Source organism: Colobus angolensis, unplaced genomic scaffold (genome assembly GCF_000951035.1).
Source record: "Colobus angolensis palliatus isolate OR3802 unplaced genomic scaffold, Cang.pa_1.0 Scaffold43, whole genome shotgun sequence".
NCBI classification, from domain to species: Eukaryota; Metazoa; Chordata; class Mammalia; order Primates; family Cercopithecidae; genus Colobus; species Colobus angolensis.
In genome coordinates this window covers 4,479,395-4,494,489 of record NW_012117710.1, presented here as the reverse complement: position 1 = coordinate 4,494,489, position 15,095 = coordinate 4,479,395, and the positions used below count along the sequence as shown (strand labels likewise).

General features: G+C 44.6%; 1 protein-coding gene across 1 annotated transcript in view; it reads right to left on the bottom strand.

Annotated features, from left to right (window-relative positions):
• SDK1 (sidekick cell adhesion molecule 1) overlaps positions 1-15,095 on the bottom strand; it is a gene marked incomplete at its 3' end in the record, with an annotated part of 662,329 nt that overhangs the window by 209,428 nt on the left and 437,806 nt on the right. Inside the window, exons 18-19 of the mRNA XM_011957004.1 lie at positions 8,962-9,077; positions 6,868-7,060 (exon numbers count right to left, since the gene is read on the bottom strand). Coding sequence (XP_011812394.1) covers positions 6,868-7,060; positions 8,962-9,077 — 309 coding nt within the window. The remainder of the gene's footprint in view (positions 1-6,867; positions 7,061-8,961; positions 9,078-15,095) is intronic.

Sequence of the window (15,095 nt, the reverse complement as noted above, 5' to 3'; positions counted from 1 at the left end):
TTCAGCCATTATTTTGTTAAATCAGGTTTCTATCCCTTTGGTTTTCTTTTCACCTTCTGGGACATCAAAAATTCAAATGCTCATTTCTTTATGGTGACTCATATATCACATAGTCTTTGTTCATCTTTAAATTCTGAAATTCCTTCTGCTCTCTCATCTAGTCTACTGCTGAAGCTTACCATTGTATTGTATAACTATTTTAAATTAATAATTTAAAAATTATTCAGTCAATGAAGTAATTAGTTCCTGGATATCTGTTTGGTTCTTTTTTTATAAAATTTATCTCTTTGGTAAATTTCTCATTCATGTATTGAATTGTTTTTTGGATTATTTTGTATTATTTATCTGTCTCTTTTATCTGACATCCTTAATATCACTATTTTGAATTTTTTTTGGTATTTCATAATTTCTTTTTCATTGGAATCTGTTGCTGGAGAATTACTGTGTTCCTTTGGAAGTGTTACACTTCCTTGCATTTCCACATTTCTTGTGTCCTTATGTTGATATCTGCACATCTGGTGTAACAGTTGCTTCTTCTAATTTTTTGGATTTGCCTTCATAAAGGAGGGCTTTTTCCTGAAGATGTATCTATGGTGTTGATTGGGTAGGGCACTTTGGCTTTGATTCTGGATGAAGCAGTAGTGTAGTCTCCATATAATTTATTTGGCTGTAAACACAATCAGTAGTGTCTGTGATTTCCTCAGCAGCTTAGGGTGTGGTTGTTAGTAGAGGCTCTGGTGAAATTTTGCTGGGGACAGGGACACTAGGTGGGCCAATCCTTGGGCCCCAGTGGTGGCAGCAGTGGGCTGAGTGTGCCTGTCCTTAGCTCCCAGGGTGGTCCAGACAGGCTCATTCTTGGTGTTCTAGATGGGTTGCTCAGGTGCTGGCAATGGCTGCAGGGGGCCAAGCAGGTGGGTGGGTTCTCAGGACCCTGGACAGCAGGCATGCTGTTGGCGGTGATAGTAGCAGTGGTGGGATAACCCCCTGGCTCCTTAGCAGTATGCACTGGTATTGCCGGTGGCTGTGACAGGCTGAGCAGGCCAGTCCCCAGGCCCAGGGGTGGTGTGTAGGAGTGGGTGCCAGGTGTGTAGGAGTGGGTGCCACCTGTGACAGTACAGCAGGTTGGGTGGGTCCATCCTCAGGTCCCCAGGAGGAGTGCTTAGGTGCTGATAGTGGTGGGCAGCGCAGGGTAAACCCAGGGCCTTGGATGGTGTTGCTCATACTCGGGGAGGTAGAGCAAGCTGAGCGGGCCTGTCCTCAGGACCTCTGGTGGTGTGTGCAGTTGCTGGCTGTGGTCAGCAGGGGTGGGGTGACCCCCAGGCTCCTGGCAGAACACTTGGTAGGGGTGGCAGTGACTGCACTGTGGCCCTGCTCCTGCGGAGGTGTGCTTCAGACCCAGGTGGCCGCTGTGGGTGGGAGAGTCTGACCTCAGGGTGCCTGGAAGCAAAGTCTGTCCTCAAGGTGAGCGAAAATGCCCAGGAGCCCCACCACTGGGGATCACTGCCAATGGCTTGTGCTTTGCCTCTGGTGGCAGCAGCCAGCAGTGGTGGTGGCTGTGGGCAGGGGGTGTCAGTGGGCCTGCAGGATATGGAGATGCAGAGGCTGTCGGGACCCAGAGCGGAATGGTCTGTCGGGACCCAGGGCAGAATGGTCTGGTGGGGCTGGGCTGTCCGAGCAGCACTGCACAGTAGCTGGTCAGGGCTCGGGCGTGTGGGGCACAGTGTGGGCTCCCTCTCTGGAGCAGGACATCACACAGTCTCCCTGTGAGTCTCCCTACGTGAGTCTTGGGGCTGTGAGTTTTGAGGGGCTTTCCTGTGGCTCGGATTGCAGGAGTCTGTGGTGGGAATGTGGACCACGGGGGGTCTCTCGCTTTCCCTTTTCTCACAGTGGGGAACTTCTCTGGGTTCCCAGCCGATCCCAGTCCGGGAGGAGCTGCCACGTCTCACCTCCCTCCTTGCCATAGGTGCTTCCTGTCACTTCTCTATTGAATTCCAGCTTCTCTCTCGCATCTATTTGAAGTGTCGCTACCTACTTGCTGTTCTGGTTCTTCTTTATGAAGGAGGCCAGTACCAGGTGCCTGTGGTCAGGTGGCCCCTGAAGCCCCTCTCATTCCAGGCTCCAAACTTTCCTTTTAAAAGCTGCACCCCGCAGAGCTGACTTCAACCCTACCTTCAGTCTTTTAATGTGATATTTGACATTTACAAAGACGTGCTATTATGCTAAATAGGATAAACAGGCTCCCTGCCTATCAAAAAATGATTCCGTTAGAAAATTCTAAAAAAAAAATTGAGATTATTTCCAGTTTTCTCTGATGAGACATAAAATTTACAATTGAAAAGCAGAAATAGACGTTTTTTAAAAATCATTCACTGAACATTCACCAAGATCGACCATATCCTGGGCCATTAAACAAACTTCAACAAATATAAAATAACCAAAATTATATGAAGTGTGTTCTCTGATCATAATGGAATCAAATTAGATTATCAATAGCAGAAAGACAATAGAATCTCCAAACACATGGAAATTGAATAGCACACTTCCAACTAATTCATGGGTCACAGAGAGTATCTCAAAGGAAATAAAAATACAGAGAACTGCATGAAAATGAAAGCACAGAGTGTCAAAACATGTGGGATGCAGCTAAAGCAGCATGGAGGCAGAAATGTACAGCACTAAGCGTTCACACTGGAAACGAGGAAAGGCCTTCAACCAATAACCAACATGGCTACCTCAAGAAAGCAGAAAAGGGAGAGCAAAATACACTCAAAGCAAGCAGAGGAAGGAAATAATAAAGAGTAGAAATCAATAAAGTTGAAAATGAAGAAGACCATGAAGAAGAGAAGACCTAGAACAAGAGTCTGGTTCTAAAAAAACAAAAAACAAAAACAACAGCAGCAGCAAAACAACAACAACAAAAAACAAAAACAAAAAAAACAAGCAATAAAATTGATGAACCTCCAGTAAGAATGAGAACATGAAAACGCCAGAAGATGCCAATCATCAATATCAGAAATAAAAAACAGGACATCACTACAGATCCTGCAGCCGTTAAGAAGGTGGTACTGCAAACATTTTCGTACTCACAAATCTGAATTCTTAGAGGATCAACTCCTTGAAAACCAGCAACTCCCAAAACTCAGCCAAGATGAAACAGACAACCTGGATAGTCCTAAAACCATTTATAAATGGAATTTTTTTTTTTTTTTTTGAGACAGAGTCTCACTCTGTCACCCAGGCTGGAGTGCAGTGGCACGATCTTGGCTCACTGCAAGCTCCGCCTCCCAGGTTCATGCCATTCTCCTGCCTCAGCCTCCCAAGTAGCTGGGACTACAGGTGCCCACCACCACACCTGGCTAATTGTTTTGTATTTTTTAGTAGAGATGGGGTTTCACCGTGTGAGCCAAGATGGTCTCAATCTCCTGACCTCGTGATCTGCCTGCCTCGGCCTCCCAAAGTGCTGGGATTATGGGCGTAAGCCACCACGCCCAGCCCTATAATATTAAAAATCTTCCCAAAAAGAAGTCCTCAGTCCCAGAGAGTTTCACTGGAAAATTCTACCAAACACTTGAAGAGAAATTGACACCAATTTTACACAATCCCTTCCAGATCACAGAAGTGGGAATACTTCCAAACACAGGAGACCATATGACTCTGATACCAACACCAGACAAAGATAACACACACAAAAAGACAACTACAGATTAATATCTCTCATGAACTTACACGCAAAAGTCCTCCACCAAGTACTAGCAAAGTGAATCCAACAGCATACGAAAAGAATTATAAACCGTGACCAAGTGGAATTTACGTACACAAAGCTGGTTTGACATTTGCAAATCAGTCAATATAACCTAACATATCAACAAGCTAAGAAGAAAAACCAGAGGATCTTGTCAAATGATGCAGTAAGAGCACGTGAACAGAAGTAAGATTTATCCATGTCAAAAACTCTCAACCAATTAGTAATAGTGAGGAATAACTTCAGTTTGATACAAAAATCATCCTTAACAGTGAACCACTGAGTGTTTTCCCTCTCAGGTGAGAAGCAGGCAAGGATATCTGGTCTCATCACTCTTATTCAGCATAGCACTAGAAATCCTAGACACTGCAAAGCATGCAAGAAAAGGAAATGAAAGGCATACAGGTTAGAAAGGAAGAGCCGCAGGAAGGTGGGTGTGGCTATAAAGGAACCCAGATGATTTTTGTGGCCTTGGAAACATTCAAGATCTTGATTATCGTGGTAGATACACAAACCTACACATGTGACAAATTGGACAGGACTAAACCCACACATATGCACAAAAGAGAAAAAACAAAACTGGAGAAACCCAAATCAGATCTGTGAATTGTATCATCAGTGTCAATATTCTGGACGTGATGCAATACTACAGTTTTGCAAATGTCAGCTTGGCAGAAACTGGGTTAAATGTACATGATCTCAATATAATTTCATATAATTGCATGTGAATCGGTGATACTCTCAATAAAAATCTCAGTTAAACATGGCTGAGCGTGGTGGCTCATGCCTGTAATCCCAGCATTTTGGGAGGCTGAGGCAGGCAGATCACCTGAGGTCAGGAGTTCGAGAGCAACCTGGCCAACATGGTGAAACCCCATCTTTATTAAAAATACAAAAAAGTTAGCCAGACGTGGTGGCCAGCGCCTGTAGTCCCAGCTACTTGGGAGGCTGAGGCAGGAGAATTGCTTGAACCTTGGAGGCGAAGGTTGCAGTGAGCCAAGAATGAACCACTGCACTCCAGCCTGGGCGACAGAGCAAGACTTTGTCTCAAAAAAAGAAAAACAAACAAAACAAACAAACAAACAAAAATCAGTTAAACAAAAGCGGAGAGCAGAGCAAAGGCAGAGTATGGGAAGAACTTCTGGGATCAATTCACAGCAGCACGCTGCTTTTCATTTTATCTTTTATTGGCGAGGAGGGGCTGTTGGTCTCAGAGGGTCAAGAAATTTGTGTTCTGTTCCTCCCGTGTCACTCATTTGACATAGACCTTGAATCGATGGCGAGACCGTTCCAGGAGATTGGCAAGGAGAAAGCTAGGCTGCCAAGGGTCAAGGAGAACTTAAGGTATTTGAGGTCAGAGCAATGATTAGACTGAAAGGGAGTGGGGAGCCATCCCGGCAGCTCCAGGGGCAGCACAGTCAGGGAGCTGCCGATTTTGAGCGAGGGAGACCTGAACATATTTGTGGGAGGAGGGAAAGGATCCAACAGTAAAAAGATTGGAAGAAGTAATGACGCCATGAAGAGGGACAGGGGAAGAAGGGAACAGGATGACGGAGCACCCTTAGAGAGGCCCGACTGCATCGTTTGAGAGGAAAGGGGAGAGAGGCAAGGGTAAGGACCTGGAAATGGTGGGTGAAACGGGAAGGCAAGGAATCCATCCTGGTGGCCTTGGCCTCTGCAAATGTCACCCGCTGGGAGTGCAGTAAGGCTGGGAGTCCAAAAACGGGAGCAGCACAGGGTGGAGCTGGCGACCACTGAACTCCCGTAGAGCCAAGTTCAGAAGGCTGAGCCCATCCAGCTCTGGGGAAGAGACAAGCAGCAGCCCTGGGTGACTTAAAAAAATAATTTTCCTAGTGTTTTTTGTGGTTGATGTTGTTGAGACAGAGTCTCACTCTGTTACCCACGCTGGAGTGCAGTAGCATGATCTCGGCTCACTGCAACCTCTGCCTCTCGGGTTCAAGTGATTCTCCTGCCTCTAGCCTCCTGAGTAGCTGGGATTACAGGCGCCTGCCACCACGCCCAGCTAATTTTTGTATTTTTCATAGAGACGGAGTTTCACCATGTTGGCCAGGCTGGTCTTGGACTCCTAACCTTGTGTTTCACCCGCCCCAGTCTCCCCGAGTGCTGGGATTATAGGCGTGAGCCACCGCGCATGGCCCTAATTATCCCAGTTTTAACTTTCATTATAAAGGGAGTACAGACTCGTGGTATAAATTAGAAAATACAGAAAAATACAAAGAAATATGCCAAAACTACTCATAATCATACCACATAGGGATAACAAGTCTTAAATTTGTGTGACATACTTCTTCCAAGGTCTTTTATCTGTTCATATTTCATACAGTGTATTTTAATAAAATTTGGATCTCATAGTTTTGTATACTATTATTTCACAATGTTACATCATGACCATTTTTGTGCAAAATTTTTGATCTTCAGCGTTTTGTTTTTTCAACAACTACAAAATATTTCTTATATTGTCATTCTATACTTTTTTCCAATCCTCCCCATCTGGAACATCTGAATGCTTTTCACGTTTTTTCCAACTACAAATAACTGTAACGAGTTGCCTTGTATATAAATCTCTGTGTGCATCTGTGATTATTTTCTCGGGGTAACTTCATTAGCTAATGTTTTCCAGATGCGTCAGCTGGCCTGTGAGCAGAGAAGGAATGGGTTCGAACTGACCAGATGGAGATAATGCAAACTCACAGAGCTTAGAAGGGTGTAGGGAGAAGGACCCTGGGAGCGAGGGTCGGGGAAGAACAGGCTGGGAGGCACCAGGAGAATCATGCAAGGAGGTGAGGGAATTAGAAATTGAAGTCTAGATGAAGAGCGAGTTCAGCACGACCAAAGGTGTGGCCGCACAGCTGGAACCTGATTCTCCACCCCCTGTCCCCAGAGCTCCTTCCTTGAGCCAAGGTCACGCTCCACAGTCCACGTGCCATACTCTGCCAGGCATTATCAGTACTGATGCCTGATCTCCCTAGGTGAGCCAACTGCAAGCACTCTAAAACTCTGGGGCTTCCTCGTGATCCACCTCTGCCCTTGCTTGATTCTGGAAGTCGCAGCGGTACACACCTCTTTGACGACTGACTTAAGAGACATGCAGAAGGAATACTCACTGTCTTCAAGAGTCCAGACAAGCTGAGGTGTGCTTGGAGGCCCGTCCCCAGGGGTGGTGAAGCACAGAACGGAAGTGAAGTAGGCGGTAAACTTCTTCAGGTTCGTTATGTGTCCGTGGTGGACTCCGTGGAAATCTGGGGCAATAGTGACCACAGTGACAGCCTCGGGGGCATCTGCCGGCCATGCCAGAAGCTGAGATGGAACAGGGTGAAAAAGATAGCCTGTTTTCAATAGTGCTTCTCCACACTCATGTCTGCAGCAGAATTTTGTTTTGCAATGAATACGTCTTTTAAAATGTAAAGTCATAATTAAGAAAGTCCATAAATCCTACATCTTATAATCACACTTCAAAAAAGCTGATACAAATATATTTTATAGGTTTCTGTATACAAGCATGTATATTTACATGTATTTTATACTTGTATATGTAAATAACTACTTAACTCATATTGGAGTAATGGACACTCCCTCAAATCTTCACCCTCTCTTCACTTAAGAAGGTTAAAAAAATGTATAATATATATTACATATATACATATACACATCTGTAACATACACATATATGGTACATATTATATATACATATATAATATATAACATACGTAGTATATTATATACATATATAATACATACTATATAACATGTCTACTATATATCATATATACTATATAGTATATATGATATATACCATCTAATATATATATATTTTAACAGTAAAGAATAAAGATGAAACCATCAGTTAATTCAGCTGAAACAGTGCAATGAAACAAACACAAATATTTTTCTAGAAAGCACCTACTTTGTCTCAAAAAAGACATCCATGATTCAACAGGAATAACCTTAATTATTTATAATTTGTATCACACTAGTTTCGTGAAAAGGATTTTAGGAGACTGCTTACAATTTTAAAGAAACACAGTCTATATCCACATCCTAAGGAAAGCTGTGTTCATGTTTTGGCAGCATTACGAATGTGTGTGAGTTTTAATTCCTTAGGCACCAAACGTTTCTAGGACTAATTGGGTCTGAAAGTTGACATGCTGCCAGACGCAAAGCGTATTTACGCAGATCAAACTGACAACGAAGTCATCAGATGAACACCGCGGCCTCACCAATGAGACTCGACAGGAGAGGCCAAGAAGGCAAAAGCATCTTGCTTGATCAATACGATTTTCTTTCACAAAAGCTTCTGTCTTTGGATACTTGCGAGGATAAACAAAAGACAGGGGAAATTTCCACCTACTTCTGCCTTTCTGGCAGACAAATCAGTGTTTTAGCAAGTTGAATCCAAATGGGGGCGGGGAAAAATGAACCTTGTGTCTGAGGAAACTCACCCTCTGAATGTGAAGTTACCAGGTATTGAGGCAAACTAGATGGAATCCCTTCATTGTAAAGAGCTTCCCCTGTCTACCAGCTGTTAAAGATGATTAGAGGATCCATTGCAGCTAAAATCAAGGTGGGTTCCCAAATCCAATCAGGAGAAGCTGATCTGAAAGGGAAGATCAGCTGCACTTTGGGACAGTGTATCCTGGTACATCAGTGAAGTTAACACACTCTGGTAGCTAAAGACACAAGAAGTCGGATGGTGGAAATTTGTCTATGTGTCTAATTCAGTCCGGGCAGGTAGCTGGAATCAACTGGTCTCAGTTCTTTAGATAGAACTCTCCCTGAAGTAGAAAGCGGGGAGAGAAAAATATCCTTTCTCCATGGAAATACCACTCATGCTGTTGCCTTTGCTCAGGGCCTGTGTTCTTCTGAGAGGACCTCCTTCTGGGAAGAAGTGGTTTGTGCAAATGTTGATTCTACTCATTGAGACAGGTCTCCCACCCGCTGTTTAAAAATCAATGGCCTTTCTCATAAGAAATTGCTCACTGATGTTTGAACCATCCTCTTGATAACTAGGAATTTGAATTTCTGAACCGGCAGAGCTGATGCCAAGACTTTGGAATAAATGGTGGTCTCACCAAGGTCAAGACGCCCTGTGTCTTGACGCAACCGGCTCTTGAGGCACAGGAGGGGCCGCCTCCAGCTGCGTCACATTGTGGCTCCAGACAAAGACAGCCGCCCACAGGCCCTGAACCCAGGCCACGTACCTTGTATCCCTGGTTGATGCCGTTGATAAACTGCTGAGGTGGAGGGTTCCACAGGAACTGAATGGTGGTGGAGTTCACGGCTTCCGTCTGCACGTTCTGCGGGGGTGCGGTGGGCACTGTGGCAGGGCGGTCATTGACGACAGCAGAACAAATGGCAGGAGGCACCATGGGGAGGAGAGACGGAAAGGAAACCCTTAGCTGCCATCACGCTCACAGGCAATGACTGCACTGAGACCAAGGAAGCGTGATGAATGTTTTGGGAAGCTTACAGTGGTATTACCAAGAAACAGAATTGGGCTATTGGGCTATTTTTCATTTTCTCTTGCAGAATTCTTTAAGGCAGAGGCAGAAAGGTGGACTTGACCATCCTCTCATTCCACAGATGGGCCTTTCCTGTGGTTCCAAGGCGGACGGCAAGCAAAGCTTTCTCTAATTTCTGTTTCAATGAACAGATATTTGAGATCAAGGCAAGGTTTCATCTAGAAATCCTTCCTCAATATACACCACTATGTTTCAAGCTGAATTGTTCCTTACATGGAAAAAAAAACAAAACAAAAATAAACAAACAAAAAAAACAAGCAAACAAAATCATCACCTTCCTCCCATATACACTGTTGGAGGCTATATTTCTTTTTGTCTGTCAATGGGGACAATCATTTTTTGATTTTCCGTGGTTTCTCTCTTTTACAGAACAGCTACTGAACCCAATTATATACCCGCCAAATGACTGCCTTCGAGGCATGCCCTTTCTAGTGGACACACTTGTGTAACTGTAAGAGGCAGATGCTCTGCAGAGCAGTAAACTGGTGAAGGGCAGGTCCCCTGCCTCTGGCCTGAGAGGGCTGGAGGGCCTCGTCTGGACTGTGTTTGGGAGGAAGGGTGGCCTGTGAGGGGTAAGGTCTTGAGAAGGGCACTCTCTGCTGGGAGAGCCGTGGGAAAAGGCAAAGTGTTGCCAAGGAGGCTGGTTGAGGATGGGTGCACAGGGAGCACGACTGGATGAGAGGCAGGGGGAAGCGGGGTGCTGACAGTGCACGGGTCTCTCTGGGATTTCCTACCATGCCCAGCAGCGCAGCCAATCATGCATACAGAAGGCAACGGGGGAACTGAAGGCCTTTCAGAAAGGGCAGTGGGCCTGGCTAGCATCTTCAGGATGGGAACCCTGGTGGCCTGCAGAGAGGGGCCAAGCCTCCGGCTGCACCATCAAGGCTTCTACTGAGTGGAAGGAAGGTCCTGGCTCTTCAGGTGCTTGTTCTAAAAGTGAGGCACAGAAGCCTAAGGGATCCTATGGATCCAGGCAGAGAAACAAAAACAAGGGTCTTCTTGGCCAGAACACACGGGATCCCATGTGGTCCTGGTGAAAATCGCTACACTATTCTCGGCTTCCTTCCCCAAAAGCCTGTCTCAGGCAGAGATGAGACAAACAGAAACTTGGCCAAGCCCCTCAAGTCTTCTCTTCCCAGGCATGTAGGAGGGCCCTCTGTCCCCATCCATTGCTGGCCATGGCGTGATGCCCCTCAGCCCCCTCTCTAAGTCGCCAGGAAACTGCCCTACTTGCCATCCTGTAAAATGCGTGGGTTAAAAATGGACACAGGGCTTGCTGTGCCTGGGATGCTGAGCATTGGAAAGAACGTCACATTCACCTAAGAACAAGAAAAGCTGAACAAAGTACAAAACAATCACTTTTCCTGAGCCCATAAGACAGCTTAGGCTGCATACCAGCCAAGTGGTCGGAAATACAAGGAGAGATGGGCCTCTCCAAGGAGTCAGGATGGGTCCCACTCACCCGTCACAGAGTGCGGGAGGAGGAGACAATGGAAATTCTGAAATTCACCCCAAATCCTCAGTGAATGGCTGAAGGCTGAATGTGGGCTACGAGAGAGGACGGAAGCTTTGGGAGCTGCAGACACACAGCATCCAGAGGAACAAAGACGAGAAGTACGTGTATTTCATGGGTGAATTCGACCAAACATTTGAAGAATAAATTAAACCAATTCTAAAGCATTACCCTGACACCAAAATCAGAAAAAGCCACTGAAGGAAAACTATAGACCAATATCCCTCATTAACTCAAGTTCAAAAAATCCTAAAGCAAATAATTAGAAAATAAAATTCAACAACATATAACAGTCATAATCTGGCCTGATCAAGCGAGGTGTATCTTATACATGCAAGACTGGCTCAAGATGTGAATAGCAATCAAAGTAATTCATCACATCAACAGAATAAAGAAGAAAAACATATGAACATCTTAATAGATTTAGGAAAAGCATTTGGCAAAATTTAATAACCAATTGTGATTTTTTTAAAATGAAAAAAAAAACCACTCTCAGCAAAGCAGGAATTTAAAGGAACATTCTAAATTTTAAAAAGGGCACCTATAAAACGCCTACAGCTAATATCTTATTTAAGCTCTAAAAACATAAAATAGATATGTTTAACAAACAGTGTGCAATATCTGTGCACTGAAAACTGCAAAACACGAAGGAAACTAAATACTAAGTCAATAGAGAATCATATCACATGAATGCATTGGAAGAAAACGCAGTAAAGAGGTCAATTCTCCCCCAACTGATCAATATAGTGAATGCAATCCCAATCAAAATCACAGCTACGCTGCACTCCAGCCTGGGTGACAGAGCAAGACCCGGTCTCAAAAACAAAAAAAAAACCAAAAACCACAACTAGATATTTCTTAGACATTGAAAAGGTGATTCTAAAATTTATATGGAAAAGCAAGGTAAGAACAGCCAAAGCAAGTCTGAAAAAAAATTGGACAACCTTTACTGTATGATTTCAAAACTAGAAATCAATAGTAATTAAAACAGGGTGTTACTGGAGAAGGGGTGGACACATTGATCAGTGAGAGATAAGACAGGCAAGAAATTACACATGTATCACTGGTTTTCAATAAAAGCACAAAGAAATAGTAATTTCAACAAATGGTTCTGGAAATATTAGATATTCATTCACAAAATAAGACAAAACCCGGATCTATACCTCATACCATTTACAAAACCTAACTCACAATGGATCAGAGGCATAAAGGTAAACCTATAATTATAATACTTCTAGGAAAAATACTTGTGACACCTGGTTAGACAAACATTTCTCAGATACAATACCAAGGACATAATCCATAAAAGAAAAAGAAATAAAACTGACTTCATGATAGACATCTGTTAAGAACACGAAAAGACAGGCCACAGACTAGGAGACAATAAGTGTAAGACAGATATCCAATAAAGCATGTTTATCCAGGCCGGGAGTTGTGGCTCATGGCTCACAGCTGGAATGCTAGAACTTGGGGAGGTTGAGACAGGAGGATCGCTTGACGCCAGGAGTTTGAGGCCAGCCTGGGCAACATAGTGAGACAAAGAATTACAAAATTAAAAAAAAAAAATTAGCTGGGTGTGGTAGTGCGTGCCTGTAGTCCCTGCTACTCGGGAGGCTGAGGCAGGAGGATCCCTTGAGCCCAGGAGTGTGAGGCTGCAGTGAGCAACCAAGTAAGACTTTGTCTCTTAAAAAAAAAAAAAAAAAGGAAAAGAACAGAAACTTACTATTCAGAAAATATAAAGAATTTTCAAAATTCAACTATAAGAACACCAAAATGTGCACAAAACGAATAGTTACTTCACCAAAACCAATAGAATGACAGGAAATCCGAGAGTGAAGAGAGCCTCACCATCCCATTTACTGTGATGGGATGCCCTGGACCCCTGTTCGAAGGACTCAAACAACACAAACCGACAGCAATAACAACCCGTGTCGGTGAAGATGTGGAGTGCCCGAGGCCCTCGCGGTATGAGATGGGGATGCCCGTGGCACGGCCACCTGGTGGGACTGTTTGGTGCTTTCTTAAGAAGTTAAGCATGCACGAGCCACGTGACCTGACAATCCTGCCCCTGGGTAACTGTGCACAAGAGATGTAAAAGTTCACATAAAAAATCTATATGAAGTGGGGCATAGTGGCTCGCACTTGTAATCCCAGAATATTGGGAGGCCGAGGTGGGAGGATCGCTTGAGGCCAGGAGGTTGCAACCAGTCTGGGTAACACAGCGAGACCCCATCTCTACAAAAAATAAAAAATAAAAAAAGTAGCTGGGCGTGATGGTGCACACCTATAGTCCCAGCTACTTGGGAGGCTGAGGTCGGGGGATCACTAGAGCTCAGGAGGTTGAGGCTGCAGTGAGCTGTGACTGTACCACTGCACTCCAGCCTGGGCAACAGAGTGAGACCCTGTCTATAAATAAATAAATAAATAAATAAATATATGTATGTATGTATGTGATATTCATAGCAGCTTTAATAATCACCCCAAATTGCAAACATCCTAAATGTTTTTAAACCAATGGATAGGAAACAAATTGTAGTGTGTCCATGGAATGGGATGCTGCTCAGTAGTAGAAGAGGACAAAATACTCATACACATGAACACAGGTGAATCTCAAATGCATGACACTAAGGGAAGGAAGCCAGATTCCGAAGACTGCACACTGCACGCTCCATTTATATGACGTTCTGAACTAGGCAAAGATAGAAGAAGAGAAAACAGCAGTGTTTGCCAAGTGCTGGGGGAGGGGTAAAGGGGTGAATATAAAAGCACAAAGACTTTTAGGGGAGGTGACAGAAATAGTCATATCTCCATTACGCTGGTGAATGTGGGCTAAAGATGTTTGTGAAAATGTATATATAACTGTACACTAGAAAGGGTGAGTTTTACTGCATGTAAATTATGAAACCACAATAAATCTCACTTTTCAAACATGCTGCAGGCAGGGCATGGTGACTGATGCCTGTAATCCCTACACTTTGGGAGTCTGGTGTGGGAGGGTCGCTTGAGACCAGGAGTTTGAGACCAGCCTGGGCAACAGGGTGAGACTCTGTCTCTACAAAAGTAAAAAATCAGCGGGGCATGGTGGCATGCACCTGTCGTCCTAGCTACTTGGCAGGCTGAGGTGGGAGGATGGTTTAAGCCCAGGAGTTTGAGGTTATGGTGAACTATGATCCTGCCACTGTACTCCAAGCAACAGAGTAAGGCCCCATCCCTAAAAAAATAAAGCAATACAAAATGCTGCATATTCTTCGATACTTTTCCCATGAAGAGGTGTTGTCTATGTCTGAAACCCTTCAGTGTAGGCTCTGAGACTCCTTGACCAATAGAATATGGCCCAGGTCCTAAGAAACCAGCAGCTTCTGCTGCTTGCCGGGAGCCCTGAGCAGCCATAGAAGTGTGGGGATCCTGAGGCTGCAGGCTGGTGAGGCCAGGGGCAGCTGCCCCAGTGGACAGCCCAGGGAGCCAGCCTTCCCGCCTTCCTAGCCACGGCGTCAACATGTGCACAAAACCATCTTCCCAACTGAATGAGAGGCACAGACAGTCACATATCCAAGCCCTGCTCCAACTCCTCACCCGCAAAATCATGACATATAAACAGGTGTTTAATCTCCAAGTTTTGGGATAGTCAGTCAGGCAGCAATAGATGACCAGAACAATCTCCGCTGAAAGAAAGAAAAGAAAAGAAAAGAGGAGGAAGGAGAAAACAGAAAAGGGAAAAGAAAGAATCAACACCAGGAGCTACTGGGAAAAGACCAACATTTGTTATGACGTTTTCTCTTAGATCCCACAGCCTGTGGGATTGAGGAAGGCATCTCATTCTCGGTACATTTAGCTCCGGGGTTTCACGAAGCCCAATTACTGACTCTGGAATGCCAGAATACCAAATATCAAATGTTGTTAAATTCTCTGAAATAAGGCTACACAGATCATACGCAAGAAAAAAATTTGCATAATTTAAATAAGTAGCTGTCTCCTGTAGATTCAAGAGGACCTCTGTACCTTTGATTGGCTGCAGCACAATCCTCACACCAAGTTCTGGTCCAGCATCCTGGAGGCAGTGCCTCTCCAGGGCGCACCATGGTTACAGAGAAACAAACTCCTAACTGAGTTCACCCATTTCCCAAGGCATTTTCCCCTCCCTTCTCATTATGTGGGCTACCTCAAATCACGAGCTCTCACACTCACTCTGCCCCAGAGCCCTGGCCGTGACACTCACTCTACCTGAGCCCCTGGCTGTGACACTCACTCTACCTGAGCCCCTGGCTGTGACACTCACTCAACCTGAGTCCCTGGCTGTGAC